This window comes from Artibeus jamaicensis, unplaced genomic scaffold, assembly GCF_021234435.1.
Source record: "Artibeus jamaicensis isolate MK-2021 breed Jamaican fruit bat unplaced genomic scaffold, CSHL_Jam_final contig_3126, whole genome shotgun sequence".
Lineage (NCBI taxonomy): Eukaryota > Metazoa > Chordata > Mammalia > Chiroptera > Phyllostomidae > Artibeus > Artibeus jamaicensis.
In genome coordinates this window covers 18,046,889-18,059,851 of record NW_026521723.1, presented here as the reverse complement: position 1 = coordinate 18,059,851, position 12,963 = coordinate 18,046,889, and the positions used below count along the sequence as shown (strand labels likewise).

The window sequence follows — 12,963 nt, the reverse complement described above, 5'->3', positions numbered from 1 at the left end:
CATTTACACAATGGAATACTGCTTAGCAATAAAAAGAAGGAAATTTTTCCTTTGTGACAACATGGATGGACCTGAAGAGCATTATGCTAAATGAAACAAGCCAGTCAGAGAAAGATACGCACCACACAATTTCACTCATATGTGGAATATAATGAATAAAATGAACTAACAAGCAAAAGAGAGACTGACTCATGGATTAAGAGAGCAGGCTGACAGCTGTGGGGTGTGACTTAGGGGGCTGGAGGGATGGAGTAAAAGAGAAGAATAAGAGAAAGAATTTATGGACACAAACAACAGCATGGTGGTGACTGCTGGGGAGACTTGGATTTGGGAGAGGAGGAGGAGGGTATAAGGGGGACAAAGGGTGATGGACAGAGACTTGACTTGGTGCAGTGAATACGAAATACAGCATACAGATGATGTGTTGTAGAATTGTGCACCTGAAACCTGTATAATTTTGTTAACCAGTGTCACCCCAATAAATTAAATAAAAAGGAAAAATTGAAAGCAACACATGAAGAAACAAGAAAAATGAACAAACTCATACACACAGGTAACAGGATGGTGGTTACCAGAGGTAAGGGGGTTGGGACAGTAAAGGATAAAGGAGGTCAAATACATGGTGGTGGAAGATTAGGCTTTGGGTGGTGAGCGCACAATGAAATATACAGATGATGACATATCATACAATCGTACACTTGTAACCTAATAATCTTATTAACCATTGTCACAGCAACAAATTTAATTTTAAAAATAAAATAAATAAAATTATAAAAATAATCTTTCCATTATATTTAGAGGATTAAGAAAAACAACCAATAGACTTGGTATTATGTTAGCTTGTTGCTGGTCCTTTAATGTTCTTTTATCCTGGTTCTCTGTGATCAACCTGAGTATCTGGATTATTGTCAATATCACAGTTTCTCTTGCATCACTCCTGCCTCCATTCTTCCAGGTTCTGTAGTTTTCACCTTAATATCTGCCTATATTTGAGCACACTAAAGCAAGCAAATACAACATTTAGTGAAATTGCCTTCAGTACCTGTGCCCTATGCACTCCCTCCTCAAATCTTCTCCAGACTCAGTTAAGTTTCTTCTTAGTATGATTCATTCAACAGCCTGGCCTACTACCATATACAATGTTCTTCTCAAGATATATATTTGCTAAGGATATTATTTCACCTCACATACTTTTCTTGTATTTAATAATCTATGTTTGCCACTATGGGAGTGGCTAAAAAGGGTTCAAAAATAGACGTCAGATTACTCCAGCCTCGTAAAAATATTTGCAGTGATGCAGACCAGATAATAATTTCTCTTCTGGAACATAGTTAAAATAAATGGTTTAGCTGATGTCACATGGTTCAAGTAAAAAAAATCAGAGTATTATATGCAGGCAGCTTGTATCACTTAGACTAATACATACACAATAGAGTTTCCTATAAGATTTTTAAAAGTTAGTTTTATCTATAATTTTATTTTTTAAAAATAGTTTTTATTTCTGCAGCAAGTGAAATTTTGTATATTCACAGAAATATACCAAATTCATTTGCTGGGTTGAACGCTCAAAAAAACAAAAGTTACTTCAAATCTTCTATTTACCTGCTAGAGCTACAGCTGCCTGCTGGAGAATATTATGTGGAGGAAATAAAATATGTATATTTTCTCAAAAAGGTGAATAAAAGAAAATATAAATTGTGACTACATGGAGAAACAGTACAAATAAAATTAGCACAAAAATTGCTATACTTAGTATAGTTGTTTTCAAATATATTATTTCAAGTAGATATTTAATCAAAACTGAATTTTAGAGGCATTTCCTTGCTTAAGGAAACAGATAAAAAGGAACAGATCACAGACTTAACTATACAAAAAACATAACTGTCATTGTAACTGATATCTTTAATAAAGGTCACTAAACACCTCTGGTGGACAAGTAGGGCTACTACTTAAAATCTTTAATGAATACAAAGTTATTGCTATTAAACTAGTATGTAAATGATTTATAGACTATAGTGTGGACACCAATACAATCATCCTATCATTAAAATAAACTATGGAACTTACCCCTATGATTTTTTTTGCAGGCGCATATTCAAATGAAGGCAGAGAAATGTACTAAACTTCAAAAATAGGAATTTGGTTTAAATAATCCCGCAGATAAATTTGGATATTATGTAAGATTTTAAATTAGCTCTACAGTGAGACATAAAGTATGACGGCACTGTTTGTTTTTAAGAACATTAAGAACTGCCATATTAAATGAGACTAATAACCCAATTTGCTGACAATATACTACCATCAAAGGACATTTTGTGAGAAAATGTGATTGTTCTCTATGGTAACTTAAAAAGATTACAAACATGAGTACTTCCTACAAGTCTGTAGTCCCCTTACTCAAGTCTGCTCCTGTAGGATAAGCAAAATAGAGAGCCTAAAGTACTGAATAACTAGACTTTGATTTTTAGTTCTGAAATATATATATATATTTAATTCTATTTGGTTTTTAAATTTGTTAACATCTCAATCATAACAAGGTAACTTATTTTTTCTGGTTTGCATCCACTACTATTATTAAAGATGCTCTTCCTCTGCTGTTCATTTTAGTAATAAGAGCATGAGGTCATTGCCAAAAGCTTTATCCATAATAAGTTATCCTGCAGTGTCAACTGTACTACCTTTTACTCTACCAGCTTATAAGTACAGAATGAGACAAGTCCACCCATGTCAGGGAATCTTGTACAATTCTTTTAATGAATGAAAATTGAGGAAATGAGGAATTGTGTTCATAGTTTTGTGCCAATTTCATTTATAGAAAACCCCAAATAAAATAATGTAAAATAAGAAAAATGTGGAAACAATAAAAAACCTGAAGAAACAGTAGTCAAGGATATCTAGGTACTTAATTCTCCTTTCATCTTTCCAGCATCCTGGAAAGCCCAACTCTTCATAGTCTATACCTATGTTTCTGATTATACATATATATATATATATATATGGCAATATCTGATATTATTTCTGGTATGATGGTCTGGTATGGTATGATGGTCTGGTATGATGTCATGATTGCAAATTCATTTCCCTGAAGACATTACACTAGTTAGCTAAATGTTGGCACTGACACCACGACCATTTATAACAACAAAAAAAAAGTTTAAAAGTGATGATGAATAGTGAATTGCCTAATTTAAGAGTTTATTCAGAACTTTAGGGATTATAACCTCTGGTCCTGGTGATGTATTTATTTTTGTCTATTTTGTCAGTTAGGTCTAGAACATTCTGTGTGTTTGTCACTGTCTATCTAATACTTCTGAATTGTTCCCCTAAAAAATCATTGGAAAACAAGAATGTTCCTAATACCTCCTTCAGTAAAAATTAAAGTAAATTTAAGTACTTTTTAAAATTAAAGTAAATGAATCTTTCTATGATCTCCTTTTCCATATCTTTTTGAAAATTATATACCATGTTCCTAAAGTGGTGACACTCTTTCACTAAATGATTCCTTGTCTTTATGTAATAAAAATGTATTTAATAAAAGCATTTTTCAAAAGGTAATTCAAAATAATATCTAGATTGTTCTTAATACATCACTCTATTACTGTGATTTTCAACATTTTTCATCTCATAGCACATATTAACTAATTACTAAAATTCTGCAGCACACCAAATAAATATATTACATTTTTGCCAATCTCACAAAAAATAGGTATAATTTTGATTCATCCACACTGGATGACTATTGTTGTGCTGGCTATTGTCATTTCTTTTATTTGACAATCTAAGGGAAAAGAGGTCAGTATGCCTGCCTAAGAAATCAAGTACCGCATGTTTTAGAAATTCTTGTGGCTCACTCGTTGAAACTCACTGCTTTATCAGCTTCCTTGCTCTCATTTACTCATTCATTCATTTAACAAATATTTGCCTTCTATGTGGCAAGCACTACTCTGTAAACTGGTGAGACAGTTGTAAACAAAATGAAGTGCTGCCCTCATGAAATTACATTATTATAGGAGAAGCAAATAAATATATAAATTAATAACAGGTAGTAGTATAAATGTTATCAAGAAAAAAGTAATCCGGATGAGGGTTGAGAATAAAGGGAGTGAACAATGGTCAATAAAGATCTTTTTGAGAGGTTAACAGCTGAATTAAGAACTGAATGATGCCCTGACTGGTCTGGCTCAGTAGGTTAGGCATCATCTTACAAACCAAAAGTTCTCCGGTTGATTCACAGTCAGAATACATGCCTGGGTTACAGGCCAGATTCCTGGCTGGCGGCCAGTGAGGGGCAACTCATAGATGTTTCTCTCTCACATCAATGTTTCTCTCCTCTTTCTCCTTTCCCCTCTCTCTAAAAATAAATAAAATCTTAGAAACAAAAAGATCTGAATGATGCAAAGGGAACAAGTAATAAAATCATGGGGTGGGGAGAGGAGTGCTCCATGTAAAGAAAAGAGCAAATACAAAAGCCTTGAGGCAGGAATCATGTCTGAGAAGTAGTAATGTAGGTAGTAGAGTAAAGTAACAGAAAAAGTCCAAAATGATGTCCTGTTAGTAGCCAAATCTTAGAATTTTAGAAGGCACAATAGGACTTATTTTTAAGAGAAATGAAAAGCCATGAGAGTTCAGAGCAGACATTGCATGAAATGATGTAAATTCTAAAAGGATTATTCTATCTATTATGAGATGAGGCTGTGGTGTGGCCTGAGTGAAAAGAAAGCAGGGAAAATAGGAGTAGTAGGGTAGGCAAGAGATGTGGTGGAAAAGATATGGTTTTATTTGGATGTATTTTGAAGGAAGAGTCAATAAAATAGTCTTATCTTCTCATAGTTTCTATGTTTACTGAGGAATTTACCATGTTGCTTTGTTAAATAACAAAGATGAAGTAAAAAAAGTACTGCATTTGAGAATCAAAGAATAGTATGTTAAACTTAGCTATGTCTTTTACCAACTAACTTGGAGACCTAAAGATATCACTTTAATTCTCTGGCCTCAGATGTCTTATCAGTAAAACAAAAATATTAACAGTTTCCTTGCCTTGCTCATAGGATTGTTATGAAGGTCCAATGAGCTAACAAATTAAGCTCTGTAATTTTTATTTAACGAATTTGCTAGATTAAGAAAACCTCCATTTTCTTGTAAAACATAGATCGATACTGATGGAACTCTCTAGCTATAACATTCACATGCTCCCAGACTAATTAAGTGTGGGTTGGTTAACTATAGGAATGAATGTATACCTGTCTATTATATATAATTATTAATTATCATCTGCATTAATTTATTTTAACCAATGAGCCATGCATATTAATTAAGCAACCATGTAAATTAAGCAACCAACCATGCTGCTTCATTCATACAGTATATTAAGTGTGTACTATAACAGTTCTGAATACTGACTGTACATCAGAATCTTCTGTGAGGCCTCTTTAAAAAATGCAAGTGCCGCCCTGGCTGGCATAGCTCAATGGATTGAGCGCGGGCCTGCGAACCAGAGTATCGAGGTTCAGTTCCCAGTCAGGGCACATGCCTGGGTTGCAGGCCAGTTCCCAGCAGGGGATGCATGAGAGGCAACTATACATTGATGTTTCTCTCCCACTCTTTCTCCTTCCCTTCCCCTCTCTCGAAAAATAAATAAATAAATAAATATTTTTTAAAAATGCAAGTGCCTAGGCCTCATCCCTAAAGATTTTGATTCTCTAAAACAAGGATGGAGCTAGAAATCTTTCTTTTAGACAGACAGTTGAAAACCACTAGCCTGTTAGGTAATAAGCACCTATCAGTGATAAGGAAACAAAATATATTTGCCTCTCAAAGAGTTCACAGTATGGTGACAGTAAGAGAAATAATATTTTTAATCATAACAAGGTGCTAAATTCACTCTACAGGTATATGCCAGGCGATATAGGAAAACAGAGAGGGGGGGAAAAAACTCTGCCTGGGCAGGTAGATAAGGAAAGTAGTGGTCTCACCTTCATAAAGGTGGTGTTTGAACTTTGATGTAAAGGGTAGCTGGGAATTCTCCAATTATACTAAAGCTGGAAGAGATATTCTAGACAGAAGTGACACACTGAGAAAAGGCATTAGGACATGAGAAAGTTTGGTGCTTTCAGGGAAAACAATATGCTTAGGGAATCACAGAAATGAGGATGGAAAGGTAAACTGCACCTGTATGCATTTCTGAATGGAACTACATACAGATGAAGTTAAGTACTTTGAAGTTTATTGTATAAAGCAGTGATTTCAAATCGTTTCATAGAATTCTAACTCATAAAAGGCATTTCTTGCATTTCACAAGGACATTTAAATGCATATATACTAAATTTAAAACAGATTGTAGTAACCAATGCATTAACCTGTTTGGGTTTTTTGGTTTTTTTTTTTGCTGACCTTGAACCAAAATTTCATGTACCATTTCTGCTTTTTAACTTCTTATAGATATATCACTGATTATAGCAGTAGCTTTATAAATTTACTTTTCTAAAGCTAGCAAATGTCCTACTACCTGCCTGTGGATAATATTACACAAGAACTAATAATAATAATAATAATAAGTATATACCTACAGAGATGATATAATTCATTATTTACTTTAAAATATATGCCAATCAACTACCACATTTATTGAATAAATGTTATTTACTAGAGTTTCACATTAGACTTGTTTGTGGAGCATCACTGGTCTAGAAGGACTGAAACAGAATTTTTTATCAGGGAAATGACACAATTAACATTGTAATTCAGATATAATAGTTATAACAACAAAAATGAATTGGACTAGGGTGAAATGAGAGGTGAGATCAGTTAGGAAGCGATTTCAAGAGACCAGGCAAGAAAATATGATGAAATGACAAATAGCCGAGATGGCAAAATGAAATATATAGAACTCAATGACTCTTCAGATAATAGAGAGAAGGATGGTTTTAAAAAAAACAGATTCTAGATTTATAGTTTAATTTTGACCATGTTGAAAAGGTACAAGTATCCAGAAGGTGCCAGCTTCTTAGTACTCAGAATAGAATGTTCTTTGCACATTTAATCAGTGAGTACAAAAGAAGTCCCTATTTTAGTAACAGTTCTAATTTTGGAATTTTTCTTCATCTACTTTTATATATTTTATTATAGTCTGTGTAATGTAAAGCACAAACATATAACCACTTATTAAAATTAACTATATTCCTATCCAAAGATGCCATAGTACTTTCACCATTTAGTAAGATTTCAATACTATTAGTTGTCTGCTTACATAGCTATCCCTATAATTTCTTTGACAATTGTTACCTAATGTTGTTATAACCCATTGGTGATAGTCATTCCACCAAGTACAAGGTGATTTTAAAACTTTTGCAATAATATAAATATACATTTTATTGCCTTTTCCAATTTATACATTGCCTTCAACTAATTGTCTTGTTTCATCTTCTTGATAACCTTCTTAAGAAAGAAGGGCAGAAATACTTATTACCATATTACAGATGAGAAAATCTAGTCTCAAGGCAGATAAAGGTCTTCACCAAGATTATATAGCTGGCAAATGGCAGAGCTGTAAATAAAATACACATTTTCTGATTCCAAGGCCATTCAATGCTCTTCCTACTACACCATGACTATCTCTTGTCTGAATAAGGAGGATGACTATAATCCCATTTTCGGCTCTTGCACTCACTCATTTCTTCTGAATATTTCTATCTAAAACCTTCTCTACCCTTCTCAGCTTTATAACCTCAACAGCCCAATGCCACTTGGCTTCAGACATCTACTTTTTCTATATCAGTTTTACATCTGCTAAAATTCTCTTCCATCACTACCACATTCATGAACTGAGAGAATTTGGAAATTTTTTCAAATCTCGAAATGAAATAGTAATACAAGACTAGAGAATCAGGGCATAACTCCCTTGCCTAGCAGTCCAAGTTTGATCTCTAGGAACCTTTTATATATTTATCTCATGATCACTATTTAATCTCTCCTTCATCTGACAAAATATATGTTATTTCAAATTGAGGACAAAAACTGTATAATATTTTTATCCAAAATTATACTGTATACAAAGCTCACAAGGTAGGTTATAATTAAATCTATTCATGTAACCTAATTATAAATAAACTCACTTTTATGTAAACTAATTTACAACATTTTAATAACCACAAAGTTAATGTTTTATAATAATGCTACTGGGAATGGAGACTAGTGCAGTAATTGAAACTTACTTTATTATACATAATTTGTTTACTACAAAACTAATTTTAACAATTAAAAAAACTTGTTGAAGTGTGAAAAAATTTAATACTTATTTTCTATAATTTCAAAATTTTACTGTTTCTTTTTGTGCAATCTAACACAATAAATATATTTTATAAATATATTTATTAAAATATATTTATCTATGTCATATGAATGACTTAATAGACTTTTTATTATTACACGTGCCAGGTCAAAAGCACATTCCTAGGACACCATAAAAAAGGACAATAAAAATTACAAGTCACTTTATTTCAGAAAATATAGCAACACCTCTATATATTACCATAATACTTATTTTGTAAGTTCTCATCTCTCCCCTTCAGAAACACTCATTAGAAGTTCAACATTAAAGTATAATTACCTAAAATGTTTCTCCACTAAACCAGAACACTATTTTTGAGTTCTTATGAGTATTAGAAGTTCTTATGATTAAGTTCGTGGCATTTGTTTGTTTAGAGTTTAAGACTCTGAAAGTGTTTTTATTCAGAATTTAAACAATAATTTTAAATCAATGCCATTAGTTCTTTTAAAATGGATGTATTCAACTAGATGTTACCTACCTGATTCTAACACCATCTTAATAGATGAACAGTGAAATAAAATAACACTTAGTTTATCTGAATGACATCATAGGATTAACCAGAATGACGATTTTTCTCCTTCAATTTACAACTTATACATAAATAGCACATTAAAATTTTTCTCTACTATTGAGCCTTAACATTATTTGCAAAATCCACTTTTTATGTTTTCTTATTTCCCCCTTAAACTACCAGTGCTTTTTAAGTTGATGCTGGTATATCTTTATTAATTCAACCTGACCTATACACAGAGTTCTCTAAACCTGACTCTCTGATGCTGGCATCTCAACAATTTTCAGTCCTGAGTATGTGTGTGTGTGTGTGTGTGTGTGTGTGTGTGCGTGTGTGTGTGTGTGTGTGAGAGAACATTTCTTTCCCCACAACAGTAAAATTTTAAAAAATTTAAAAATAGGTTTTAAACCAGTTCAAAACTTACCTTGCAGATCTGGAAATATTCTGAAGTCAGAGTTTCCTGTATCTCTTCTCTGAGAACCCCTGCAGTCCCTCCTGAGTGCACGGAACCACTTCCAGCCCCACCACCACTGTTACTGCCACTGCCGCTACCACTGCCAGGGGAGGACGCAGTTAAGCCATCCAAAACTTTTCGGAAATTAAACTTCTTCATTTTAAAAACTGTTGAGAAATTCAAAGGAAAGGATGACTTAACACATGGTACTATACCCAGGTAAAAGTGTTTAGCTTAATAGCCAGTCCCCATTTTACTAGCATTGGCTATAAAGGACTAAAGAGAGAGAGATGGGGGGGGGGGGGCTACATATTGTCAAATTTTAATTCTAAAAAGCATTATCTTAGAAAAAACGCACAACTCAGAAAACAACGGTATATTCTCCTCATACATCAATTTTTCAAGGGCTTTATTGCCAGCTGTGGCTACGCTTTATCAGCAGTGGGGTAAAAATAAAAGGCAGTGTCATCGTCGTCATTAGCATTGTATCATCATTATTATACAATCAAACCACAAGCCAACAGACCAAGACGGTCTCTGTCTCCTAAGGGCGGGCTTTCCAACTGAAGGTTCAGCTCAGAATATATTCTTTTCAGAAAAATGATGTTTGGGGGGGCGGTACCACCACCTTCCTGGCTATAACCCCATCGTCGTCAAAGCTCTCTTTTGCTCAGTAGAAATGGGGCGGGGGGTGGGAGCTTTTCCCATTCCCTCCCTCCAACACCCCGGACCCCAAAGCATCTGCAGCTGACCCACAGCAACAGCTAATGGGAGGGGCGAGCGGCGGGGCCAGCTGCCCCCGCTTCTCCCTCCGCCTCTGCCTCCGCTACCCCTCCTCCCCTTCCCGAGTCTCCGCCGCCTCCCGCCGCGCTCTGCCCGCGGCCGCCGCCGCTATCGCCCGCCAGTCCGCTCTTCCCGCAGCCCAGCCCGGACGTGAAGCAGCGGTGGCGAGGGCTGCGGCCCGAGTCCTGCCTCTGCCAGCAGGCTCCCCCGGTCCCTCCCCTGGCCGAGCGCAGAGGCTAGGGATTCTCTCCCGAGGACGCGCGAACACAGACACCGCCGTGCAGACATCACGCGCGGGCGCTCACGCTCACAGACGCACACACAGGTGTGAGGGAGCGGCGGCTGGACGGCGGCGTCCGAGTCCCAGAGGGATGGCTCTCTGACTCCAGGCACCTTCCACAGCCGCCGCTAGCCGCCTGTCAGCCCGGGAAGCTCTGGGTGCGGAGGGAGGCGGGCGCGCAGGCGTTAGTCCGACCCGGCGCCCCCAGCTTCTCCAGTCCCTGTTGTCGCGACGCCCGGCGCTCTCCGAGGTCCTAACCGAGCAGGCAAGCTCCGCCACAGACTCCACCACAGGCTCCGCCCTCCCGCCGTGGGAGGCAAGCCCCGCCTCCAAACCGCCCCCTCGGTTTCCCCGCCCCCTTCTGCCCAAACAGCCCTGAGCCCTGAAAGGGGAGGAGAGCTCCCGGACATCAAAGGGCGGGAGTAGCTGCCTCTCCAATCCTAGGCTCGATAGGGTCAAGTTTCACGGCTGCAAAACGCGGAAGAAATTTGGGGATAGGCCGAAGGAAAAGTCCACGAAAGGGGGAGGAGAGAATTTAGAAAGACAGCTGGAGTGTTTGATTGACAGAGGTATTGGCCAGTATGCTGGGAGGCAGTGCTTTAGGGGTTGTAATTGGCGCTACCTGTTGAAGGACGCCAGTGTAAATCAATAGAATGCCTGGAAGCAAGAGAACTAGGGATCTTGAGTCCGAGGCTTTCAGGTTTTCCTTAGGTATGGCTCTGGACAATTTTGTGAATTGGCGAGTATTTTGCAGTTTATCTCCTCTGTGAGCCTTTTCCCGCTCTCCAGGTGCATCTGTTTTGTTCTCCTCGCTGCCCTGCTACTTGCATAATGACTTAACGGGTCACCTCAGCCAGAGGGAATAGTATTTCAATAGAATATGGGGATATATACTGCATAGCTTCAGAGGTACTAAATAATGAATTATCCACCGTGTTCCCTCTAATATGCAGAATTACCCCTTCCGCCACCCAGTTCACATATATATTAAAAGATTTTTTTTTAAATCATTTCTCTCAAGTAGACTATGTCAAGAACATATTTTAAGTTTTTCCTGAGTCACGATAATCCCTGGAAGATTCATTATTGTATGCAGAAATTTTTTTTAAACATCATCAGGATAGGGAGATTCGTTTCTAAGCCCTGATGCGCTACTGAATTGGGAAAAATTAGTACCTGATTACTTAGTCTGTGAAAATGAAGGTCAGCTCATTGGGCCATAGCTGCTTTAGACTTCAATGTGTGCAACACAATAGAACTCATTAGTAATCATCCCAAATATTCTTACATTAAAAAAATCTAGAATGGCATCCTTTTTTTCTTTCTTTGTGTGTGTAGAGGAGGTAGGGGAGGCGGGAAGGGAGACCTGAAAGAGAAATTAGTTGCTCAAGGTCACATATCAAGAAAATGGCAGAGACGAAATAAGGCCCAATATTTCAGATCCTTAGCTCAATGCTTACCTTCTCCTTTTGAATTTTTCAGTGCTTAATGTCTTTTTGAAACCTCCCAGAGACCCCCAATATTGCCTAATAGTCCCAGGTTGTGACAATAAAACTTGTGAAAGCGGGCATAGATTTTTATATTTATCCTATCTTGTTTAACAGCTAGGACAATGTTTCACATAGAATAGGTACTTAAAAGGTTAATAGTTGGTTTACCGGTTATTAGTAAAAGATTTATGAGCCAGTACCAATAACCTGTTTGGGCAGGGTAAAAGTAAGGATGGAAACAAATGTTACAACTGATGTTAACTAGATTTTTGGGAGGGTTCCAAATTCCATATTAAATTTCTAACAAAATGTATCTTTGTCTTTACTATTTTTTTTACATTTTTTCTGTTTTCTTCTTTCTGGCCCATTTCACCTCCAAGCATGGGTGCGTATTAAGGCTAAAGAGTTTGTTTTCCTCATTTTTATGTCTGGCTTTTCTTTAAATGGCTGGCGTTGGGAGGGGACAGGGTGGCTCTAACTCTTTGAGAAGTAGGCATTATTGTCTAAAATAATGGATTTAAATATCTTCTTTCCCTTCATCAGAGAACAACAACAACAAAAAAACATGGATATCCTGATTCAGCAAAGTGAGATGTAATTTCGCAAGAAAACCCCTTAAACCACCCATCGCTACATTGCAGTATTTTAGTAAAGTAGGTGGTGATTTTTATTTGAAAAATGGGGGGAGAACTGAGAATTTAAAAGTACTAGTACACAAAACAAATTGACAAAAATTCTGCTTGAGGACCCCTAAGGGAATTCATTGGCCTATTTGGCCTCAGAAGGAAGTGACAGTGGATATCCTTTCAGATGGGCAGCAAATAAGAATAAAAGAAAAAGCCAAGTCAGAATATATGTGTTTATAAACAAATATATGAAGACTAAAAATAAAATATGATTAGAATGCTGACACTGTGGACTCTCTGGAACTATTTTAAATATCTTCATTCCTCCACAATAGATATCAAATAGCAGAGTGTATTATATATAGTAATTACCCAGTAAAATTAATTTCAATAAATGATAGCAAGTAAAAATCTTAACATAATTTCAATTTCATAGAATGAGAAAACCTGTGGATGGAGAATATTGTGATGCCAGTTCAAAAACTGTAAGCAA

The 12,963-nt window shown here is 36.5% G+C and overlaps 1 protein-coding gene across 3 annotated transcripts in view; it reads right to left on the bottom strand.

Moving 5' to 3' along the window:
* Window positions 1-10,618, bottom strand: part of STXBP5L (syntaxin binding protein 5L) — a 348,094-nt gene extending 337,476 nt beyond the window's left edge. For 2 of the 3 annotated variants that reach the window (XM_053663152.1, XM_053663154.1), the window contains exons 1-2: window positions 10,380-10,618; window positions 9,262-9,458 (exon numbers count right to left, since the gene is read on the bottom strand). In XM_053663152.1, the coding sequence (XP_053519127.1) occupies window positions 9,262-9,450 (189 nt within the window). In that variant the 5' untranslated portion in view covers window positions 9,451-9,458; window positions 10,380-10,618. The remainder of the gene's footprint in view (window positions 1-9,261; window positions 9,459-10,379) is intronic. The other variant, XM_053663153.1, reaches the window with a different exon arrangement.
* Between the last annotated feature and the right edge of the window lie 2,345 nt (window positions 10,619-12,963).